The following is a 19,291-nucleotide window of genomic DNA, read 5'->3' on the forward strand; positions in this document are numbered from 1 at the left end:
TCCACCTAAAACTTTGAACGCCTTTTGGAAATGTTGATTGAGTTCTTAGGTAATACAATCCATACAATTTCTCTAATATTTGCACTTAAGATTTATCTTCTAGTACAGAAAGTACTACTTTAACCAGTCACAACAATATTCAGTTTTGATAGTGCTATGATTCACTGTGGATACAGCTACTACTTGTAGAAGGTGATTTTTATTCATCTGCACATTACATTAATGTAAACTGAAAAACTAAATTGTTAGTCAGTGTTATCTGTCCCAGCAAATTCATTGAACTGACCACATTTTGGTAAATTTCAAGTTATTAACCTAATAGGATGAGATCTTATTTCTGTTGTTTCTACCTCACATTTGTATAATCTTCTCCAGTTTCCAGGACATCAGGACTAACTAAATGTTGAGAAATACATTGTGGAAAATCATAGCAGCATTTTTTTCCAGATAAACACTTTCAAACAACAGTTCCTTATTCATTTTCATTACTCATCTACCCATACCTTATCCAAAAGGACAGAAATTCAACTAGGAGGAAGAAGAGTTGCTGGGGTTTGATACAAAATAGTTCTCCATCCCTTAACAAGGTTCACAGTAAATCAAATCAACCAAAATTCTTTAGAACTTGAATGTACTTATTTAAAACTTTCTCAACATTAGTAATTCAAGATTGTTTGACATTACTATTGGCATCATTCCCAGGATACGTATTTTACTGAATAGAGAATGACAAATTCTGTTTACAATGTAACAGGAAAGAAGCAAGTTTTATTTAAAAATATGCCTGTTAAAGGAAAGAACACCATCTGCTAGAGATAACATTTAACCTAATATCCATTTTTTAAACACACACAATGTAGTGGCTGGACTTAGTTGGTTGTATTATACTTTGCCTTAAGTGATTTTTTCCTTGAGGGAAATTAGCCTAGTTGTTTTCAGGCCAAATCAACAGTCATTCCATTTAAAATTGACATATCTAATACATTAATGGTTTAAAATGGATAAAACTAATTTCCTCCAAAATGCATACTTAGTTTCTATACATTGTTTGCTGGTCAATACAAACACAATCTAATTTTACTGTGGCCTGAGTAAAAAGTATTGCAGTTATTTGCTTTACTTGATCTCTAGCTCTCAAAATAGACTAATTAGATTTTAAAACCATATGAAATTGAGAATCTTCGTAGTTATATGAAACACAAGCTTTACACAGAAATACAATGAAAAACCTTAAGAATTAACGGCGCTTCTGCTCATTCTGTGCTTTATAGTTTACCAAACAGTGTTAGCTTTATGTTAAAATAAGTGGTTACATAAAGTCACAAGAGATTTTAATAAACTTCTCAAACAGAGAAACAAAAGACTGAGGAGCACTCGTTCATAACTGGCTACAAAGACTTTTAACAGTACAACAGGTTGCCCAACTACCACAATCCACATCAAGAATTACTGCCCTGCTAGTAGGGAATCCAAAAGAAGTCCAGAAAATTCAGTTCAACTTTCATCTAAGAAGCCTGCATTGACAAAGAAACCTAGTCAAAACTGGCATTTAATCAAAAGTAAGTGGATTTGAAAGACAGTTTTCAGAAGAAAACTTAAAACCTTAATCTACATGAAGCAAGTTTCTTCTTAAAATGTATTAACTGTTAAAATGAACTTCAGGCTGTGCTTAACTGCAACAGTCCTCTTGACAGGCTGAAGAAAGATTTTAAATCACTACACTGTCCAAAATTGGTCAGGTAACAAAATTTAAAGCAATTTTTAAAACAGATCTCATTCATGTTTGCAGCTTCATCAGTGAAACTCAACTGAACCTCAAGACATTTAGTTCTACATGCAGTTCTTCCCATTCAGAACTAAAGGATTGTTTCTTAAGCGCAATGGAAAGAGATGTTTTCTATTGTCTAAGATCAACTTCTTTCATGGAAAACCAGAAATCAGGATGGATTTTGGTTTACAATTAACTTTTTTACTCTTCTGAAACACCACTATGCCTAGTCAAAGAGAAAATTGTATATTTCCACAGAGATAATGTTTCGTAAGCACTTTTAACAGACTTCAAATTCTTTAAATTACATATCAGAATAAGTACCCAAATAATATATCGTTTCATCTGCATTCATTAGTTTCATGGATCTGTCCACTCAAGCACAATCATTTTCGTATCAGGAAATTCTGCTAAGCAATGCTTTTGTATTATGGATAGTCTCTTTTCAAAAATATTCTGAATTACATTTGAATATCACATCTTTTTTTTTTTTAATGTAAGTCTTACTTAGGTAACGTTTCAAATAAGCAACCTTCCCCTAGGAAATTCTGGAACCAACACAGTGCAATGCATGAAGTAGATGCTGGAAACAGGCTGCTAATATACAAGGTGGCATCAAACGAAATATTAGTTTTCTAAAGTAAGGATTCCCAGACACAAGAAATGAATAGTCACACTCAGAGAAACAGACATTTTGAATCTCCTTTGTAAAGTGAACTTCACAAGTAAAGCAGTGTGGGAAAGTTTATAGTAAGACTGCAAGCGTCATTCCTAGCTAGTGAATAAACAAACCTGAGAGGAAAAGCTTGCGGGTTTGGGGTGGGAGAATTAAAAGTAAGAACCTCACTAAAAGCTAAAATACATTCATTTGTAGACACAAATTTTGTCCCTTACACAGCACCAGTTTTAGCAACTATGCAAAACAGAGATCTAAGATAAGATTTAAACCATAATCCAGAAAAGAATTATAAATCCTTTAAATTCTTTAGTTGTTAGAAACTATCATTCCATGTCCAGTTAGTTACCACTGCTTAACATCTACTATTTAAACACACAGTAAAAACAAACTAACAATAAAACAGCATGCAAATAATGCATACACGAACCAACACAAATGGATTTGAACCTTAGAAATGTAAAGTGATTCTTGGTACTAATGAAGTTACTCTCCAGATGGTTTCTGTTTTTAACACATTTGATTACATTAGAAAGGTATTAAATATTATCTCATAGCTCACAGCTGACGCCACCAATATTTATACAACCCATCATGAATACTGATTTTTGAAAACACTGAGGCAGATTATTTTTGTGCCAAAAGAATTTCACATCAACAAACTAGATTCTGAATTCTAACTCAGTTTTCCTAAGGTATTCACACAGTGCTCCATTTGAACTCCCTGCAATGTCCAATAGGCATTCTAGCTTTTCAATTTGCTTGTCTGCTGTATTAAACGAAGACTTTGTGCTCTGCTGGCACGGAAAATGCTAAACACAATTGAACTGGTTTGGTTCCATTGCACATGCCAAGAGAGTTTAGCGACTTGAGTAGTTGTACAGAGCAAGATCAGAAACTCTCCAAAATGAAAAGAGACGATCTTTTTTAAAGGTGACAAACTCACATATGGTTGGAACATGACAAAATTCACAAACTGCTCTACACAAGAGTCACTGTATCAGGTAACAGCATATCTTTATGCATGTACATACATCCTGTGAACATAATAGGATAGATAATGAATCCATAATCCTATACTTGCAAAGATATACAGGCATATGAAGACAGAAGCAGCCATTTACTTAGAATGTACAGAAGTAATCAAGTAGGCTCTGATGTCTATAGTCAAGAATCACTGAAAGATAGCGAAGACTGAGAAAGCTGTTTTCAAAAATTCCAGTAGATCACTGCTTCCAAACACAGGTGCTGAAACAACCTTCAGGAAGAGGGTTTTTTTCCCCATTATTATGACAGTATTAATTTGTGAATAAAAAGATTGCTAAAAAATTTGCCTAATAATCACATTTCTTCAGAAAATTGTCATTGAGTTGTACTACATGTTTAGTACAATTTTTCAGGGTTAATTTATAAAATTTTGGGTCTTCTTTAGTAACATAATTAGATTCCTGAGAAGGGGTAAGGAACAGTCAAGTTCACACTCTGGAACTCCTGTGTTAATTCTCACAGTTCTGTGTATGATCCACATTCTTATTTGTACATATACTAACAGACGATCAAAGCCTCTTCTACTTAAATTCCAACAACACTTACGTGATGTTTTTGAAGCAAGAAGAGTGGTTTTTGAACCAGTTAAAAACTGAAATCCCAGAACATTTGCCTGGTCATCCTCAGATGGATCAACGAAGTCTGAAAAAGAAAGTTAAATACAGTTTTCAGTAATTCAACACTGGTATTCAGACTTCAAGCCATAGCCAGGAGTATATCAACATTTGCATGAACAATTTAGGAAAGACAATCTGAATGAGGCTGCTCTGCATCTGGGAGCTCAGGAGTAAATAACATCAGCAGTAATTTGGTATATCCTCCCTTTATTCACAGGTGGAAGCTGAGATACACACCGCGGTTCTTCCCCAGCCTGGAAACAGAATTCTCAAAGGTTCACTCTGTAATATCTAGAAATAATTATTATTAGTTTACTTCCCAAAGACTATCACTTTTTACTGGATGAAAGGTCACTTTTGAGATATTTATGCAAAAATTACACTTAAAATGTTTAAGCACCCTTCAGCTTTCAGCAGAGTGCAAATATCTAGCTTGCTAAAACTAGCTACACTGTGAAGTCAGGGCATACCCACATTTTTCATTCCATGTAGTGGAGTGTACTAGGTTAAAAGGCTCAATTTTAGCATACTATCTTTTAAAAACTACTGTCATCTCTCTTCCCAACCTTCCACTAAAAATAAGGCAAAACAGTGAGTAGAAGAGGTACAATTTTATTGAGTACACCAAGAACCCATAGTTCCTTGACAGATCACAGCGTCAACAGCATACTTTCCCTCTTACACTCCCAATCCCTGAAAATGGGATTCACAGCAATCAGAAGAATCCAATAGCTTCTCTGGAATATATTAGGCCTATGCTTTCTGTTATGTTTTCAACAATGCATCCCTAGGTTAAAAATAAAATATAATACTCTATTTTAAAAGCACTACTGCTGAGCCATAAAGGAAGCCTGTGATTAAAACCCAAAAATGTAGACCTTTGAGGAAATGGTTCTGTTTGAAGTATTACACAGCACACCCATTTGAGAGAAAAGGCATATTTACCCTCAAAGTGAACAAAATCATGCTACCAAAAGCTCCAAGCATGTCCACTCCACAGCTCAGACAAAACTACATAAACCTTTCAAAAAGAGATGCAGCTCCACCTTAAAAATGTCAACATTGAAGATGTTGGCCCATACAGCTCAGAAAACTTTTCCAGAACCTTAGTCCTCTGAAGTTCAGAAGCTTAATCACTGCCAGACTGGTATAATCACTTCCTAAGCCCTGTTTATTCTTTTCTTCTTGTGTTACTATGATCATCTAGATCCATGATACAGCCACAAAATATTTACTGAAGGCAGCCATATTCCCCTTTTTTTGCCTGCATTTTATTAAGCTAAATGAGTCATTTAAATTCTCTCCTTCAAACTCTGAGATCGTGTTCACAGCCTTTTCCTACACTTTTGAGTTTGATTTTTACTTGATAGCAACCAGCACGCACTGTGACAGTGCATAATAACATGGTTTCCTGCACAGAAACACTTTGTCTAATGCATCCTCGGCTCTTATTTGTTTCCTTATGATTGTACTATAATTGTACCACAGTATTTCTGTGTAATTTCCACCTCCTCTATCATTTCCAAATTATAAGCACATAATTACAGCAGAAATTTTTGTAACATTACGGTTTATAGTACCCAACTTCATTATTTTTCCAGTCCTAAATACCACCTATTTCTTCCATCATATTATTTTTATGTTCTCCTGAATATAAAACATAGCTCAGGTTTGCAAATGAGAAAATACTGCTAAGTACATGTCATTGTTTTGTTCCAAGAAAAGTAATGAAATTATTAAATAAGATTAGCTCCTGACCAATATATCTGTAACTCCATAAATAATCTTCTAAAGCAACTATACCCGTGAGATCCATTTACCACTTAGGCATTCATTAAAAAAAGATAAGCAGGGCAAAGCCAATGTTTTCTCCCTTACACCACCATTGATGCAATTTTATCTAAAATAACTTTCTGGATACATAACATCAGATCTATATCACGTCCAGTGTGTAAAGAAATTCTTCAGATTTCCTGAGACGGATAAACTAGCCCAGATGGATTATTACTGAAATACTATGCCATCATTTCTTTCAAGATATACTTTTCTAACACTAGCTTTGCTAATTACCTCATTATTTTGCACAGACAAACAATTCCTGTTGGGATTCCTACCACATTTCCCATTACAGCCATGTTTAAAAGCCTACCTGGAAAAATGGTGAGAAAACTGACAGGGGGTTTATTGGTATCAATAGTTAGTTTGTGGCTTGCTGCTTTTGAAGGTGGAGCTGGAAAGCAAACTAACCGCAAAGGCAGCCTGAAATCGCACTGTGCAACTTTTGGTATTCCTAAAACAAATCAACAGAGATTCATCTTTCAAATCCATATTCTGAATACTTCATACTGCTGTTAATAGGTATAACAAGGTATTTTTAACATGGTTACTAGATTAAAACAAAACCAACATAAAATTCTAAATTTATTAGATTTTTCACTTAAAATACCTTTAAAAGTAAATACTTTGAGTTATCTTTTCAACTGAACATTTTCAACTGAATGGGAAAGCGTGAGTAACCAATTCCACGGCATACCTGCGATTATGTCAATTAATATGGAATGAAGATTAATATCTTAATGCTCTAAACAAACAATTCTACTTCAACATAGATGACAGTTGTGTGATTATTCCTGCTGCTTCAAACAAAACTGAAGCATGTACTAAATCTTTTAGGAATTTGTTTATTTTTATACTCTTAAGTAACACCTATGCAAGTTTCATATTGTCCGAGGTTTGCAGCTTAGGAAAAAACGCATCTAATACAAGTTATTACCCAAAGGAATATTAAATTCTATCTTTTGACTCATTGCGTCCTAATGAAACAGAGCTGTAGAATAAACTGTATACTGCCTTCGGTGTTGGGATCTAACATCACAGGCAATTTTTTCTGAATGGTGCAAAAGAGGAAGTTCTAACTGAGAAAATCTGTTCATTAGAATGTGTCAAAAGTTTGATAAAATATAGACACTGTTTAAAATTGCTGGCAAGTCAGAAACTGCCTGGCATGTTTTATGTGAAAGGTAAAAGCACTAGCTGCTACCAAAAAATGGAGATCTTATTCTTTTGGGTAGCATGGTTATAGTTTGAGGATTTTTTTTAACAAAACACCTAGTAGAGAAACCTTGTTTTCTTCAGGTACACACATCACTACAGGCACCAATATTCATCTTACTGAGAATAACATTAGTGTCATTGTAGCAATCACTCATTCTCTCCCAAATAACCTACAGAACATTAACCTCACCACTTACTTCAGCATAATTTATTCTCTTTTAAATTTACTTTTTCAAGTAAGTTGCTATCATAGATTATATGGAGACAGAAAAGTCATGAAGCTTAGCAGGCTAGTAATGAAAACATAGTTCTACCATTGACTAGTCATCCAAGCAACCTGTTTTGCTAACAATTTTGCTGCTCTTACAATGAAAAATTATTTTGGGAAAATGCTACTAAAATTCTCAAATTCATCCCTCTGCTTGTCAGTCCATTAGCACTTTTGACTGGCTGATAATGACTCCAAGTAACTATTCTATGAAAAACTAAAACAGGCATAAAATGAGCAAAAAGCTTAAGATTGGTCATCAAAAGGATATCCTTGAGTTCCAAAGAAAATTCCTGAAAAAAAACTTGATAATGAACCCATGACCTCTCAGAATGACTCACTCAACTGTATCTTCTTCATCTGATGAGAAAATTGAAGTCTTTTCTTCATGAGAACATAACACAAACATCTTGTTACAGAACTTAGATACAGAGATGTATCAACTAACAAAAATATTGACAAGACTAGCCAAAAATATTTCTAAATATTTTTGCATTTGAAACAAGATATTTTTTCTTGTTTCAAACCAGCTTTTCCTAGACAGTCTGCTCACAGTCTTCCTCATTATAAATATTATTTTTCAGTATTTCAGACAAAGGTCAAATCAAAACTAATTCAAATAGTATCTGCCTTTAGGAGACGATTGAGGAGATTTCTAGTTGATGAGTCCAAAACAACTACAAGAAAACAAAGGTGAAAAGCACCAAGACTATTTATCACTAGTGAAAAAAATCTTGCTGGGAAATGCTTTCAGAACACTTCAGTATTTTTTAATGGTAGTAAAGAAATGCAAAGCAGTAGTAAAGTGTGGGAGTCAGAAATTCCTCAGTCCTCTGGTGTTATGTCTAGTAATAGATCCCACTTCATCTAGAATTGTAACATATTGCACAATACACAATTTTGGCATTGTAATAAAGAAAAAAGTGGTTAAAATTCAGATTCTTTTCTAATCTGGAACAGTACAAGCTTTTTAACATTACTTCTGAAGTGACTACTAAAAGGTATACTGTGCACTTGCCTAATAAAAGTAATAAACCAGTTACATGTGCTGCAGTTACAATTTCACTTTGAAATTACTCGTGCATTCAATTATATTTGAAACATAACATTGATCTAAATGATAAAAAGCATTCAAGCTGAGACCTTTCATTTAGGATGTTAAATATTAAGATAATTAATGCTTCTTATGATACTGAGGACCCCAAATTTATCTAGTTCAGTGCACCACACAATAACCCAAATAAATTTTGTCCCAGATAGTTCCACAATATTCTCTTCAGCATCAGGTCTTCATCCTGAGAAGAAATGTCTTAAAATTCAAATACTCAGTTTTAGAGTGTTACTATTTAAAATGATGGAATTTTATTTTTATACATTTTATGTATATATTTACATTCTTTAATAGTCTCAAAATTACTTTGTATAGCAGAGCTCTGTCACACAGTGCTAGCTATACCAAGAATAGTATTTTATTGAGATGGTTCAAGCTATTTCCTGTACAACATCTCAAGGTCTCCTGAAATATTCAGAAACCAGAGAATGGCATTATTAGCAGAGTTATCTTTTTTTTTTTTACTTCAATTAGTAAAATGCTCCTAAGAGCATAAGTACCAAAAAATAAGACCATACATACATTAATATGCATAACTTCTGCTCAGGAAAAAGGCAAAACTGAAAACATCCTTTCAGTTGACCTCAATCTGTGACAAGTAACTTTTTTCCCCTTCCCAAAACGTGAGGGAATTTGTACTTCTGTATTTTTCAAGTTAATAAAACATGTTGTACAGCAACTATGTCTTTTCAACACTTACAAAACTACATTGCACTACCTTTATCTCTTAGCCCACCTACAATCTATCTACTCCTGCTTCGTCTTTCTGTATCACACCTACCACAATCACAGCTGTTTTGTACTGTTAGTATTCTCAGTTATAAAGCATCAATTTACCCTTGAATAGGATGTTCCCAACAGGAATTGAAACAGACATGGTAAGTGACATTCTCAGAGCTACTCAGTCTAAACAGCATAGCATTAGCTACAAATCCTTACTAGCTGTTTCAGTTACATCAAAAGAGCTATAATTTAGCTGCATAAGTTCCGACTGAAACTTGATGAAATAGTTCAAAATATGGTAAAGCAAGAACACACAATTGTTTTCTCCATTTCTAAATCTCAGTGCACAAGGCACTTAATACTTTGCAAAATTCTTATGTTACATACGAGGAAGTGCAATACGCCTCAAGAAATGTCTTTACTACTTTCTAGTTTCCTCATGGGTAATTATCACCTTACGTTTAAGTCTTATTTACTTTCAATTTTCTCAATTATTCACATCTTCATAGCAAACCAAGGACAATAAGAACTTACAGAAACAATAGCTAAAATAACAGCCACCTTCCAAATCTGCTTTATTCAGTATATGCTGTCACTAAACCATTCAAACTTTGCATCTTTTTTCCATTCACTCACCTTCAGGATTGAGCTCTACGGTACAGAGATGGATCAAAGCCATGGATCAAAAGAGAAAAAAGAATACATAAGTTGCTACTCAAACATGAAAAAAAGGAGATGTAGTAACAGGTTTTAAAGAACTTAAGCGACATTTGTTAAGTAGACAATAAAGCCATAGTACTAGCCAAAAAAGACATGAGACCCATTCATCAATAGCACAAACCCATCCAACTGAGTGACTCAACATTCAGTTGCATGAATCCCAGAGATACATTGAAGACTGATTTGGCCACAGGCATGGATATCTTAATAAGCAAAAGAGGAAATTGTCTCTATTCAGATAAAATTAAGTCACAAAGCCACTTAATTTTTGTTTGCTAGTCGATTACACTTCAGGATCTGATTGCTTTGTACAAATAACACTAGCATTTGTATACAACTGAATAGAATTATGCCAACTTAGTAATTTAAACAAATATCCAAAAAGATTCGTGTCTAAATTATACTCTTTTACTTACAAGTCTTCCAAATTCTATAATTAAAAATGAGTTCTTAAAATTTCTTCTACAGTTCCCTAATTCTGTCAGATGTCATATCATTTGAGGATTTTTAAAAACTACATATAAACAAACATGATACAAGATTTCCTTGCTTTCCCATTAACCAATAGAAATGCAAAATCCAACCTAATATCTAAGTGTAAGTGTAACTAGTATCATCTGAAATGCACTCATTTGCTGATACTCTTTCAGTTTGATACTCTAGTCTTGCAAAACAAATTCACAGAAGACCAGCAAAATAAAAAGCAGGCTTTCAAAATCAGAGGATCCTAGGTACTCGAAAGTATATCACCTATATCACAAAATCTGTCTAAAGCTACATCACTAAGTTGGACACTTGTGACAGTAGAGCATCTCATTCATAAGGAAGAAGCAGTCATAATACAGAGGGACTGACGCTTATGCAGGAGCTCAAGAAGGGAGGAGCATCCTTTTGTCTCCCACCCTGTGCACTTATCTGCCAAGCCTGGTCTAAAGAGGGTAAGATAAAGAACATGAGTTTCAGTTTTGTCTGAAGAATTCAATCATCTCTCAACTTAAACATAATGTTTCATGATGATGATCTAAGTGAAAAGTGATAAGTAAATGCTTAAATAATTGTCTACATAGGGCTTCTGTGAAGGGTGGTCATCTTGAGTATCTAATTCTAACTCCACATGCTTTTCTTTGATGCCAGTCTACTCCATGTCACCCTTCCATTTATGCTGGCACAGCTCTGTGTTCACAGTGAATCAAATCATCAAATCTGACTGAGAAAACTGTTAAATGTTTGAGCACAACACTGGAGGAAGCGCAGGAGCAAAGGCAAGTAGTGAGAAGGGAACACACGGCTTAGACTGGTTTATGCTGCACTTAACAGGAAGCTCTACCCTAAATACAGCTTCTCAGTACCCTGACACAGTCACTAAGCTGTGGGTAGAAAATCAAGCAATCAGACATCAGTAATGGATGGCAGGGTAAATTTACATATTCTGTAACTAAAATCATTAGGGCATTACAAGTAAGAACAACTTAGTTCCCAACCCTTTGGGCTAGTTTATTTGTTTAGCATGTTAAGCTCAGCTGTTAGAAGGGAAGTCAGGCATAATCACTCCCCATACTTATTCAAAACTCTTCCTCTGTAGCCAGGCAGTTACTGTCACATTTGTTGTCAGCACAGAAGGCTTAATAGTCATAAAGATGTAATAAACTTCTCACTCCAAGAGGTGGTCCCTCAAAGAGCAGAACAGAAGGAAATTGAGGACAAACAAGGGGGGAAGCTTGTAGAGTTATTTCCCAAACCATAAGGATATACTTTTACCTCTATAAGATGAATTACATAATGATGTTACACAACATATTAACTAAAATCTAGACAAATATGTGTTATTTCTTCAATTACTACTCCTGTTAATATATTTCAAAAGATCATTTATCAGAAATGTTGCTTTATGTGAAAACCTCAAAAAAGGTAAATCAAACAGGAAACTCCAGGACCTTACCTGTTGATACATCATATGAAACAATACAACTTCCTTCTAGTTCTGATGGAGAACAATTCCCCTTCAAAAAGACAGACAGTACCACGGTTTCAGATGAATCTGGTTCTAAAAACAACACAAAATTTAATTAAGTAATAGGAGTATCCAAAATGAAAGCTACATATTTTCTAGCACTCTGGGAAATAGTCTACTCAATTATGACAGTTGTTTCCATCAGTTCACCTTTGTCAAATCATTGGACATGACCTTCTAAATCTTTAACTTGCCGAAGGCAACTCTCTATCTTCTAATTATTCTATAACTTAACTTATAAGCTTCTCCAACTTAGAACTATCTTGAAGCTTAACCAATAAAACAATTCAGCACACTAAAGAGAATATCAAATAAATGTAGCTTTATATTGTGGTGCTTTTCAAAGCCAACAATTCTTCGCTCCTCTCAAATGTTGAGGGAACATAAGAAGTGTATATTCAGATAACAGCCATCACTAAAGTTCTGTTTCAAAGAGAACTTCACTAGACATTCCTGAGCAGAAACGCTCTGTAGTTTCATCTGAGCCAGCAGGACATACTTCTCCAGTCTTCAACTCTACTTACACTTCAAAGTAATCCCACGTGCAGCCTGAAAGTTGGAAGAGGGCTAGAAAGGCCAAATAGCTAATGCTAAGCTGGGAGAATATGCTAGCCTGTCCACAGGTAAACAAGCTTTGTCCTGGCTTTTAGCTCAGCACTGCCATTTCTACAGACAAAATCGCCAGCAAAACAAAATGCCCCAGGGAAAGTAGCACAGAATAACTGATTTTTTTTTTTTCCTTTTTTCTTCCATCATGAAGCTACTACTCTGTCTCTCCTCACTTGCCATGCAGCATACCATAACCAAGGAACTAACTCCATTTCTTTCTACTTTGTCTTCCTCCATGAAGCAGCATCTAGAAGCTGTGGAGTGCAGGCAAGACAAATTTGTAATTGCTTTAACTGCAGTAATCTGCAACAATGCACTATATGGACTATACCTTTCAAACATCCTCATTAAAAGTAGCATGATGCAATAGCTGTAATGGTACTCTAATAAATTACCAAAATCATTGAAGACGAACTGGTCGCAGGTCATTGCTAATGGAGCTTGTACACATACTGCCAGGCTTGGGTTCAGCGCAGTCACTCTGCTCTGTATTGTTACCTAAGTCAGGTGACACAGGAGTATTTAAAGGAAGCAAAAAGTTAATCTCTGTATAGCAGAAAACAAACATAACCAGCAAAAAGGTAAGAAAAACCCATGAAGAGCAATGTTTAGTAACTTCAAAATCAGTACTTTCCTTTTACAATTCTTATTTACTCACAGCCAATAACAGAATACAATACTTGAAAGACTACCAAAAAATGAGAGATATCATTTTCTTTGCAATGTTAACCCAAGACAAACTGATGGTCAACTGTTAATTAAAATGCTATTTAATTTTTAAATTTCTGAAAATTGTTCTCAAGTTGTCCAATTTTAGTGGTTCATTTCCAATTAGTGTTGCAATAGTGATGACATGCAACCGGAATGTACAATTATGTCTTACTGTCATAACAACCAATGCTTATAAATGTGTAAATATTAAAGAATTTAATTTATTAACTAAAAGGACTCTTCCATCAACTGCAGTTAGAATGGAGACATATGAAGATCAGTTGAATGACCTCATCATGGAAAAAATATTCTGGAAAAAACTGAATGTGTGGTAATTCCTACATTTACTATGTCTGTTTCATTAAAAGGCAGAAGATGCATAAAACAAGAAAACACAATGAGGAATTGGAAAGTCTGCCCATTAAGAAGCTTATGAAATACATAATCACATCCATGCTCATTTTAAACTGTTTACCATTGGCCTTACAATAGCAGTAATGAACAGATGAGAGAGAACAATGAGAGTTACCTACACTCCCAATACTGAAATCATACCTGCTTGCCACAAATCTAATTTGGCAATTAAACCATAGTTTTCACTGTAATAACTTACTTATACAATATATTGTCATCAATGTAAACTAAAAGCTTACAAATTCATACCTTTCTGGATATAACTTAAATACACATCTCATACTTTAAGGTGCCTTTCACAAACAGCCTGACTCAAAGTCCACCATCATTCATCTAAACCTCTTTAAGCAAAACTGTCAGACTTAATCAAAATTAGGATTTTAGCTTGTATCATTTTTAGCATTTAAAAATGCAAATAAAGATGTTTGACCAAGTACAAATGAACCACACTAGTAAAAGTGAATCTAGTTCAATAAGTAGTCCCATTACCCTCTGAATTTCTCACTCAAGACAGTGAGAGAACTTGCAAGATTCTCAAAAGTAAGGCTCCATTGACATTCTTAGAGTAATTTCCCAGAGAGCAAGAATAGTTTTCCTCTCTGGAGGCTTTCAAAACCCATCTGGTTGTGTTCCTGTATGACCTGATCTAGGTGGACCTGCTTTAGCGGGGGGGTTGCACTAGATGATCTCTAAAGGTCTCTTCCAATCCCTACCATTCTGTGATTCTGTGAAGATCCTTTCTAACACAGAAATAAAAACCACAACTCTTGTCAGGCAATACTGAGATGCAACAACACTTGCATAGACATGCATGGGCACACATTTACTTTGGAATCAGTTACAGGTAGCAATTCATGGAGGATTGTACTGATATCAATTTTCAAATTGTATTTTCCTAGGTTTTTTCCCATCACCACTTTTTGGTTTGGTTTTTTTTTTCCATGCCAAAGGGTACAAAATCTTTTTACTAAAAAAAATGTATTTTTGACAACTACAAAGATGAAGATAAACGTCACATTTTGAGTAATCAAACATTTTCCCTTTGAGGTGTTGGAAAAATTATAATTAACTTAAACAGCTTCATTCCATCTTAAATATGTTTTTTGTGCCTGTTTCTTGATAAGCCTATCAAAAATAAAACTCCAACTGCTTTATGACTTCAGAAGTTGGCTTGCTAGAATGACACCATGTCATACTAAGGAGAAAAAGTATGAAGTACATATTGCATTTCAAACTTCATTAGTTTTCATGAACTAAGCGAAATACACAGAAAATGACAGGTTTGTTAAAATTTGTCACCTATATTTGAATGAAACTATTTGAATTATACACAGTACCTTTACTGTGACTGATGGTACTGTCTCTGCTTTTACCTCACTGTCAATGGCTTGCTGTGAAAAAAAAGATGAAAACAGAGTAAATTCAATATTACACATGAATGAGTGAACACAACGAATGCAATTTTACTTTCCTATAATCAGCTTAGTAAACAGGGAATTAACAGTAAAGGACTTATCACTCCTAGGACAGATAAAATACAGAAAATACATTTGAGTTCCTTCTAAAAACGTAAAACTTCTGTGAAATTGCCTGCAAAAAGGACAGTAAAAGGTCATGAATGTTGTATATCTAAGAAACTACTAAACTGATGTATCTATGAATATTTGAAATGTTTTGTTTGGCACACTACTTTCTACTATATATTTATTTAAATTCTGGAAATGTCTTCTGTTATTTAGTAGGGAAAGGTGACTTCCAATCTGTCAATATATTATGAACACACTACAGCACGTGCTATAAAATCACTACACGATCTTATCAGAACTGTATTTTGAACATCAGAAGAAAATTGTAGCAGGCACCTTGCTATTCCTTCTAATTTCTATTTCAATTGGCAATTCCTGACCTTGCAGCTTATTTTAGTATCTTATTGTATGCTTACATTTCATTTTCCACCAGGTCAGTCCCTACAGTTTAAGAAAATGTGACAGTTTGTTTAACTTTTATAAACTACATACATATACAACATTAATGAACTAATTAGGCTGCAACAACAGAGAACACTAAATGATGCTTTGCCAGAGAAACTTTATTTCTTACAATGCATCTTTAAGTGGTTTCTGTATTCTATCTTTGAAAGATCCACAGAGTGACACTTTTGCTATCTCTCCCAACATTAACTGCTCACCATTACAAATTCTCACTACTACTAAAAGTTACTCTGGATCCTAAGTTCCCATTACATCTGCTTAGCCAAGAATCTAAAATCCTCAGAGAACAGATGTTAAACAATTTTAATAATTCTAGTTTAAAATCAATAATGAACGTGTTTTAATTGTTGGAAAAGTGGGGGCTCTGCAGGAACTCAGCCCCACAAATATGTAGCAAGTGCTATCTATGAGTAACAGTTATTTACTCATGCATTAAATCAATATTTACATAGTATTTTCCTTTTGCAATAGGTACATACAGATTCTGCATCCAAATTGGGTGAAACTTCGGCTGTGACAGTTAGATCTTTGTGTTTCTCAGATTTGGGCAAAATATCTGAAAGAAACAAGTTCATCAACTCTCCTTTAACAAACATGTAGCTACACTTCTAAAAATAACACAACTTCAATAGCATTAAGTTTCAGGCTTACATCATTACACTTATTAATGTAAAGGAAAAAAAACACAACAATGCAGATGAATTTTGACCAAAGAAACTTCCTAGTTTTTATAATATTTCTAGAGACAACCTAAACCTGGACCTCATTCTGGACATCTAATGCATTTTAGATGCATTTTTATAAGATTTACACCTACTATCTGTGATCTTCAGAGGCTGTAAGATTTTTAAACTTTTGCCCTCACATATATGTACAAATATATCTATAACTATGTCCAAAATAAGCACCGCACATCTCGTAACACTTTTACCTAATTGATTTGATAACAAATACATTAGAAACAAAGACTCTGCATCTAATAGTGTCAATACAGCTTTCAGAAATTCCTGTGCACGAGGAGGTAGGTACATGACAGTTTTATACAAACAATATTATATGGGGCTTCACAACAATATATTACCTGAGGATTTCCAGGGCTGCCAACACGCAAGGCAAAGAATAGTACAAACCCATTTGCATCCATGACATAAAACCTTATGTAGATACATTTTAAAAAGTTGTAAGGATTAAAAGCTAGGCACTTAAACGGCATGAAGAATTACATCATCTCCTCTTAAGGGTACACAAGCCCAGCTCTAAGGTATTTGTGTTTTTTCTGAGAGGCACTTTTATTTCTTAATACTAAATATATTGGTTAAAGAAAAACCCAAACAGGAAATCTATAGTTCCTGAAGTAACAGGCAGTAAAAACTTAATGGAAAGGGGAAATCAACATATTCATTGAATAATTGAAAGCATGAGCACATTCAGAAAGCTGCAAAAATTTTATTACACATAGGGTCCTAAAAATGACCCAGAACTAGTAGTCAGCACATTATCTCTAACAAGAAAGTTAAGAAAAAAGATTTTGATGAAGATAGAATCTAAGTTTTCATTTTCTTGTGTTCAGAAAAAAAAAAAAAGCCTCTTTACTACAAGGAAACCAAAAGCAAAACCAAAACATGTTTCTCCAATACTACCTAATAAAGAAGCCACACTCTCACAATTGCAGCTGGTTCCGCCCATCACACACAGCTGAGCACAACCCATTACAGTTGTACAGATAAGAAAACATCTTCCTTTTCTACCCTTTCTTAATCGTTTCTCCCAAGGTTACTTCAAGCAAACTATGATGCAACCTTCCATACAGTCATTTTTGCAATAGAAACACCATAGAAATAACAAGCAGAGTTTACATATAAAGTATCAGCTTTTTGTTACTATCAAACTGAGCCAAAACACCTATATTTAATCACTTATGTCATCCAGAATGATGCAAGTAACACTAGTTTTAAGTTAGCATAACAGTAAAGATATGAAAATATTTCATCAGTTTATAACATAAACTCTTATTCTTCACAATGTATAAAACAGCTTAAGTTCAACAGTTTAATCGTCAGCATTGGGCAGAAATACAAGACATTTATGGAAATAATTACTCTAAGGTTTTTTTTATAAGATGATCTAATTCTAAATACCTTCCATGTTCAGAAGTCAATACGAAACAAAGAAAAATTATTTCCATATAAGGCTAGATATTTTCAAAAACACACAAGCCCTTACTGAACAAATGTGAATCCAAAAGACAGTGAAGTCAACAGCTCATTTTGCAGATCACGTTTAGCAGTAACTTTATGGTGATCGATGCTCAGAAGTGTTTTGTAGTCAACCAGATATGATGAGTAGTTATTTTGAAACATAGCTAAAGCTCAAATGAAAAAGCCAAAACATGTGAAACTGAAAAGCATCCTTTGTTAAGTAAAATACTTTGTCGTAAAAGAGGTTCTCAAGTTTTACATCCAGTTACATTCAAACACAACATCATTAGAGCATCTCTCCATAAAAGAAAATGCTTTCATTAAAATTAATCTGCAAAAACCACTCTTAACAGCTTAGGTCAGATAAGGAAGTCTGAAGAAGTAAAAAAAATAAGAAGATGATAGAATAAAAGAGATTAACAATATTCACAGGAGTCTTGTCAATCATATAATGACATTGATTAGAGAAGTTATGAAGGACAGCAATGCTCGCTTTTTATAATAAATATATATATATATATATATATATCTTACACGTATGTTAAAACTAACAGAAGCTAATTCACTTTAAATGGATTTATTCCTTCTGTCATGCTTTTCTTTCCTCTGGTTTTGACAGCCAAAACTGTCAAATACTTAAAAAGAAAAGGCTGCAGTAAAGATCAACAGGATTCACCCACAGCTATACACTTAATTAACTAATTACTGGATTTTCAAAATTAAAAACCTGGTATTAGGCTACCACAACAAAGTAACATACAGTTAAAAAAGAGAAATCTTTGATCTGTAGAATCAAGCTGATGACTGCAGAGAAAACTTTTTTCTAGGAATTTCAAATGTGAACTCTTTTGTTCTGTCACAGAGAAAACCCTGAGTAACTCCAATTCATTTTAAGAACACGCTATCTCTAGGTAAAGATTTTAATTGGCTCTCTTTGATTTTTCCATAATTTCCTGTACAATAATACACCTCCAATTCTCTGTGCAGGTCAGATACACTGTTTGAAAACATAGTTATGAAAACATATTTTCAAGCAGCTCTGTAGAAATTGTGTCCTTAACTGAACAACATCTGTGCACGTTATTAGTCATGTATATAAAATCCAGACTTTATCATGGATCAGGTCTTTAGGTTTTGATATGTCGCTCTATATTATTTAAATACAATTGCTTTTAAAAGAAGTGGAAGTAACAGAAGAGTTGCTTTAAACAGAAGTAATTATTTGGTAATTGTATTACTTAAAAAAACTACTCATAATAATAAAACAGTGTTTGGCAATACTTTTTTTTCTCTGAAGCCTAAGTTTTATGGGATGAAACTGGAACACAAAAAGTTTCACTTGAATGTAAGACAAAACTATTTCACTGTTCAGA

At 34.0% G+C, this 19,291-nt stretch overlaps 1 protein-coding gene across 4 annotated transcripts in view; it reads right to left on the reverse strand.

Annotated features, from left to right (window-relative positions):
* The window catches only part of BBS9 (Bardet-Biedl syndrome 9), a 275,656-nt gene that overhangs the window by 207,881 nt on the left and 48,484 nt on the right, over positions 1-19,291 (reverse strand). For all 4 annotated transcript variants that reach the window (XM_061996330.1, XM_061996329.1, XM_061996331.1 and 1 more), the window contains 7 exons: positions 16,200-16,276; positions 15,067-15,120; positions 13,000-13,102; positions 11,924-12,028; positions 9,901-9,915; positions 6,258-6,398; positions 4,038-4,133 (listed from right to left, as the gene is read on the reverse strand). In XM_061996330.1, coding sequence (XP_061852314.1) covers positions 4,038-4,133; positions 6,258-6,398; positions 9,901-9,915; positions 11,924-12,028; positions 13,000-13,102; positions 15,067-15,120; positions 16,200-16,276 — 591 coding nt within the window. The remainder of the gene's footprint in view (positions 1-4,037; positions 4,134-6,257; positions 6,399-9,900; positions 9,916-11,923; positions 12,029-12,999; positions 13,103-15,066; positions 15,121-16,199; positions 16,277-19,291) is intronic.

The sequence above is a fragment of the Colius striatus genome, chromosome 5 (assembly GCF_028858725.1).
Source record: "Colius striatus isolate bColStr4 chromosome 5, bColStr4.1.hap1, whole genome shotgun sequence".
NCBI classification, from domain to species: Eukaryota; Metazoa; Chordata; class Aves; order Coliiformes; family Coliidae; genus Colius; species Colius striatus.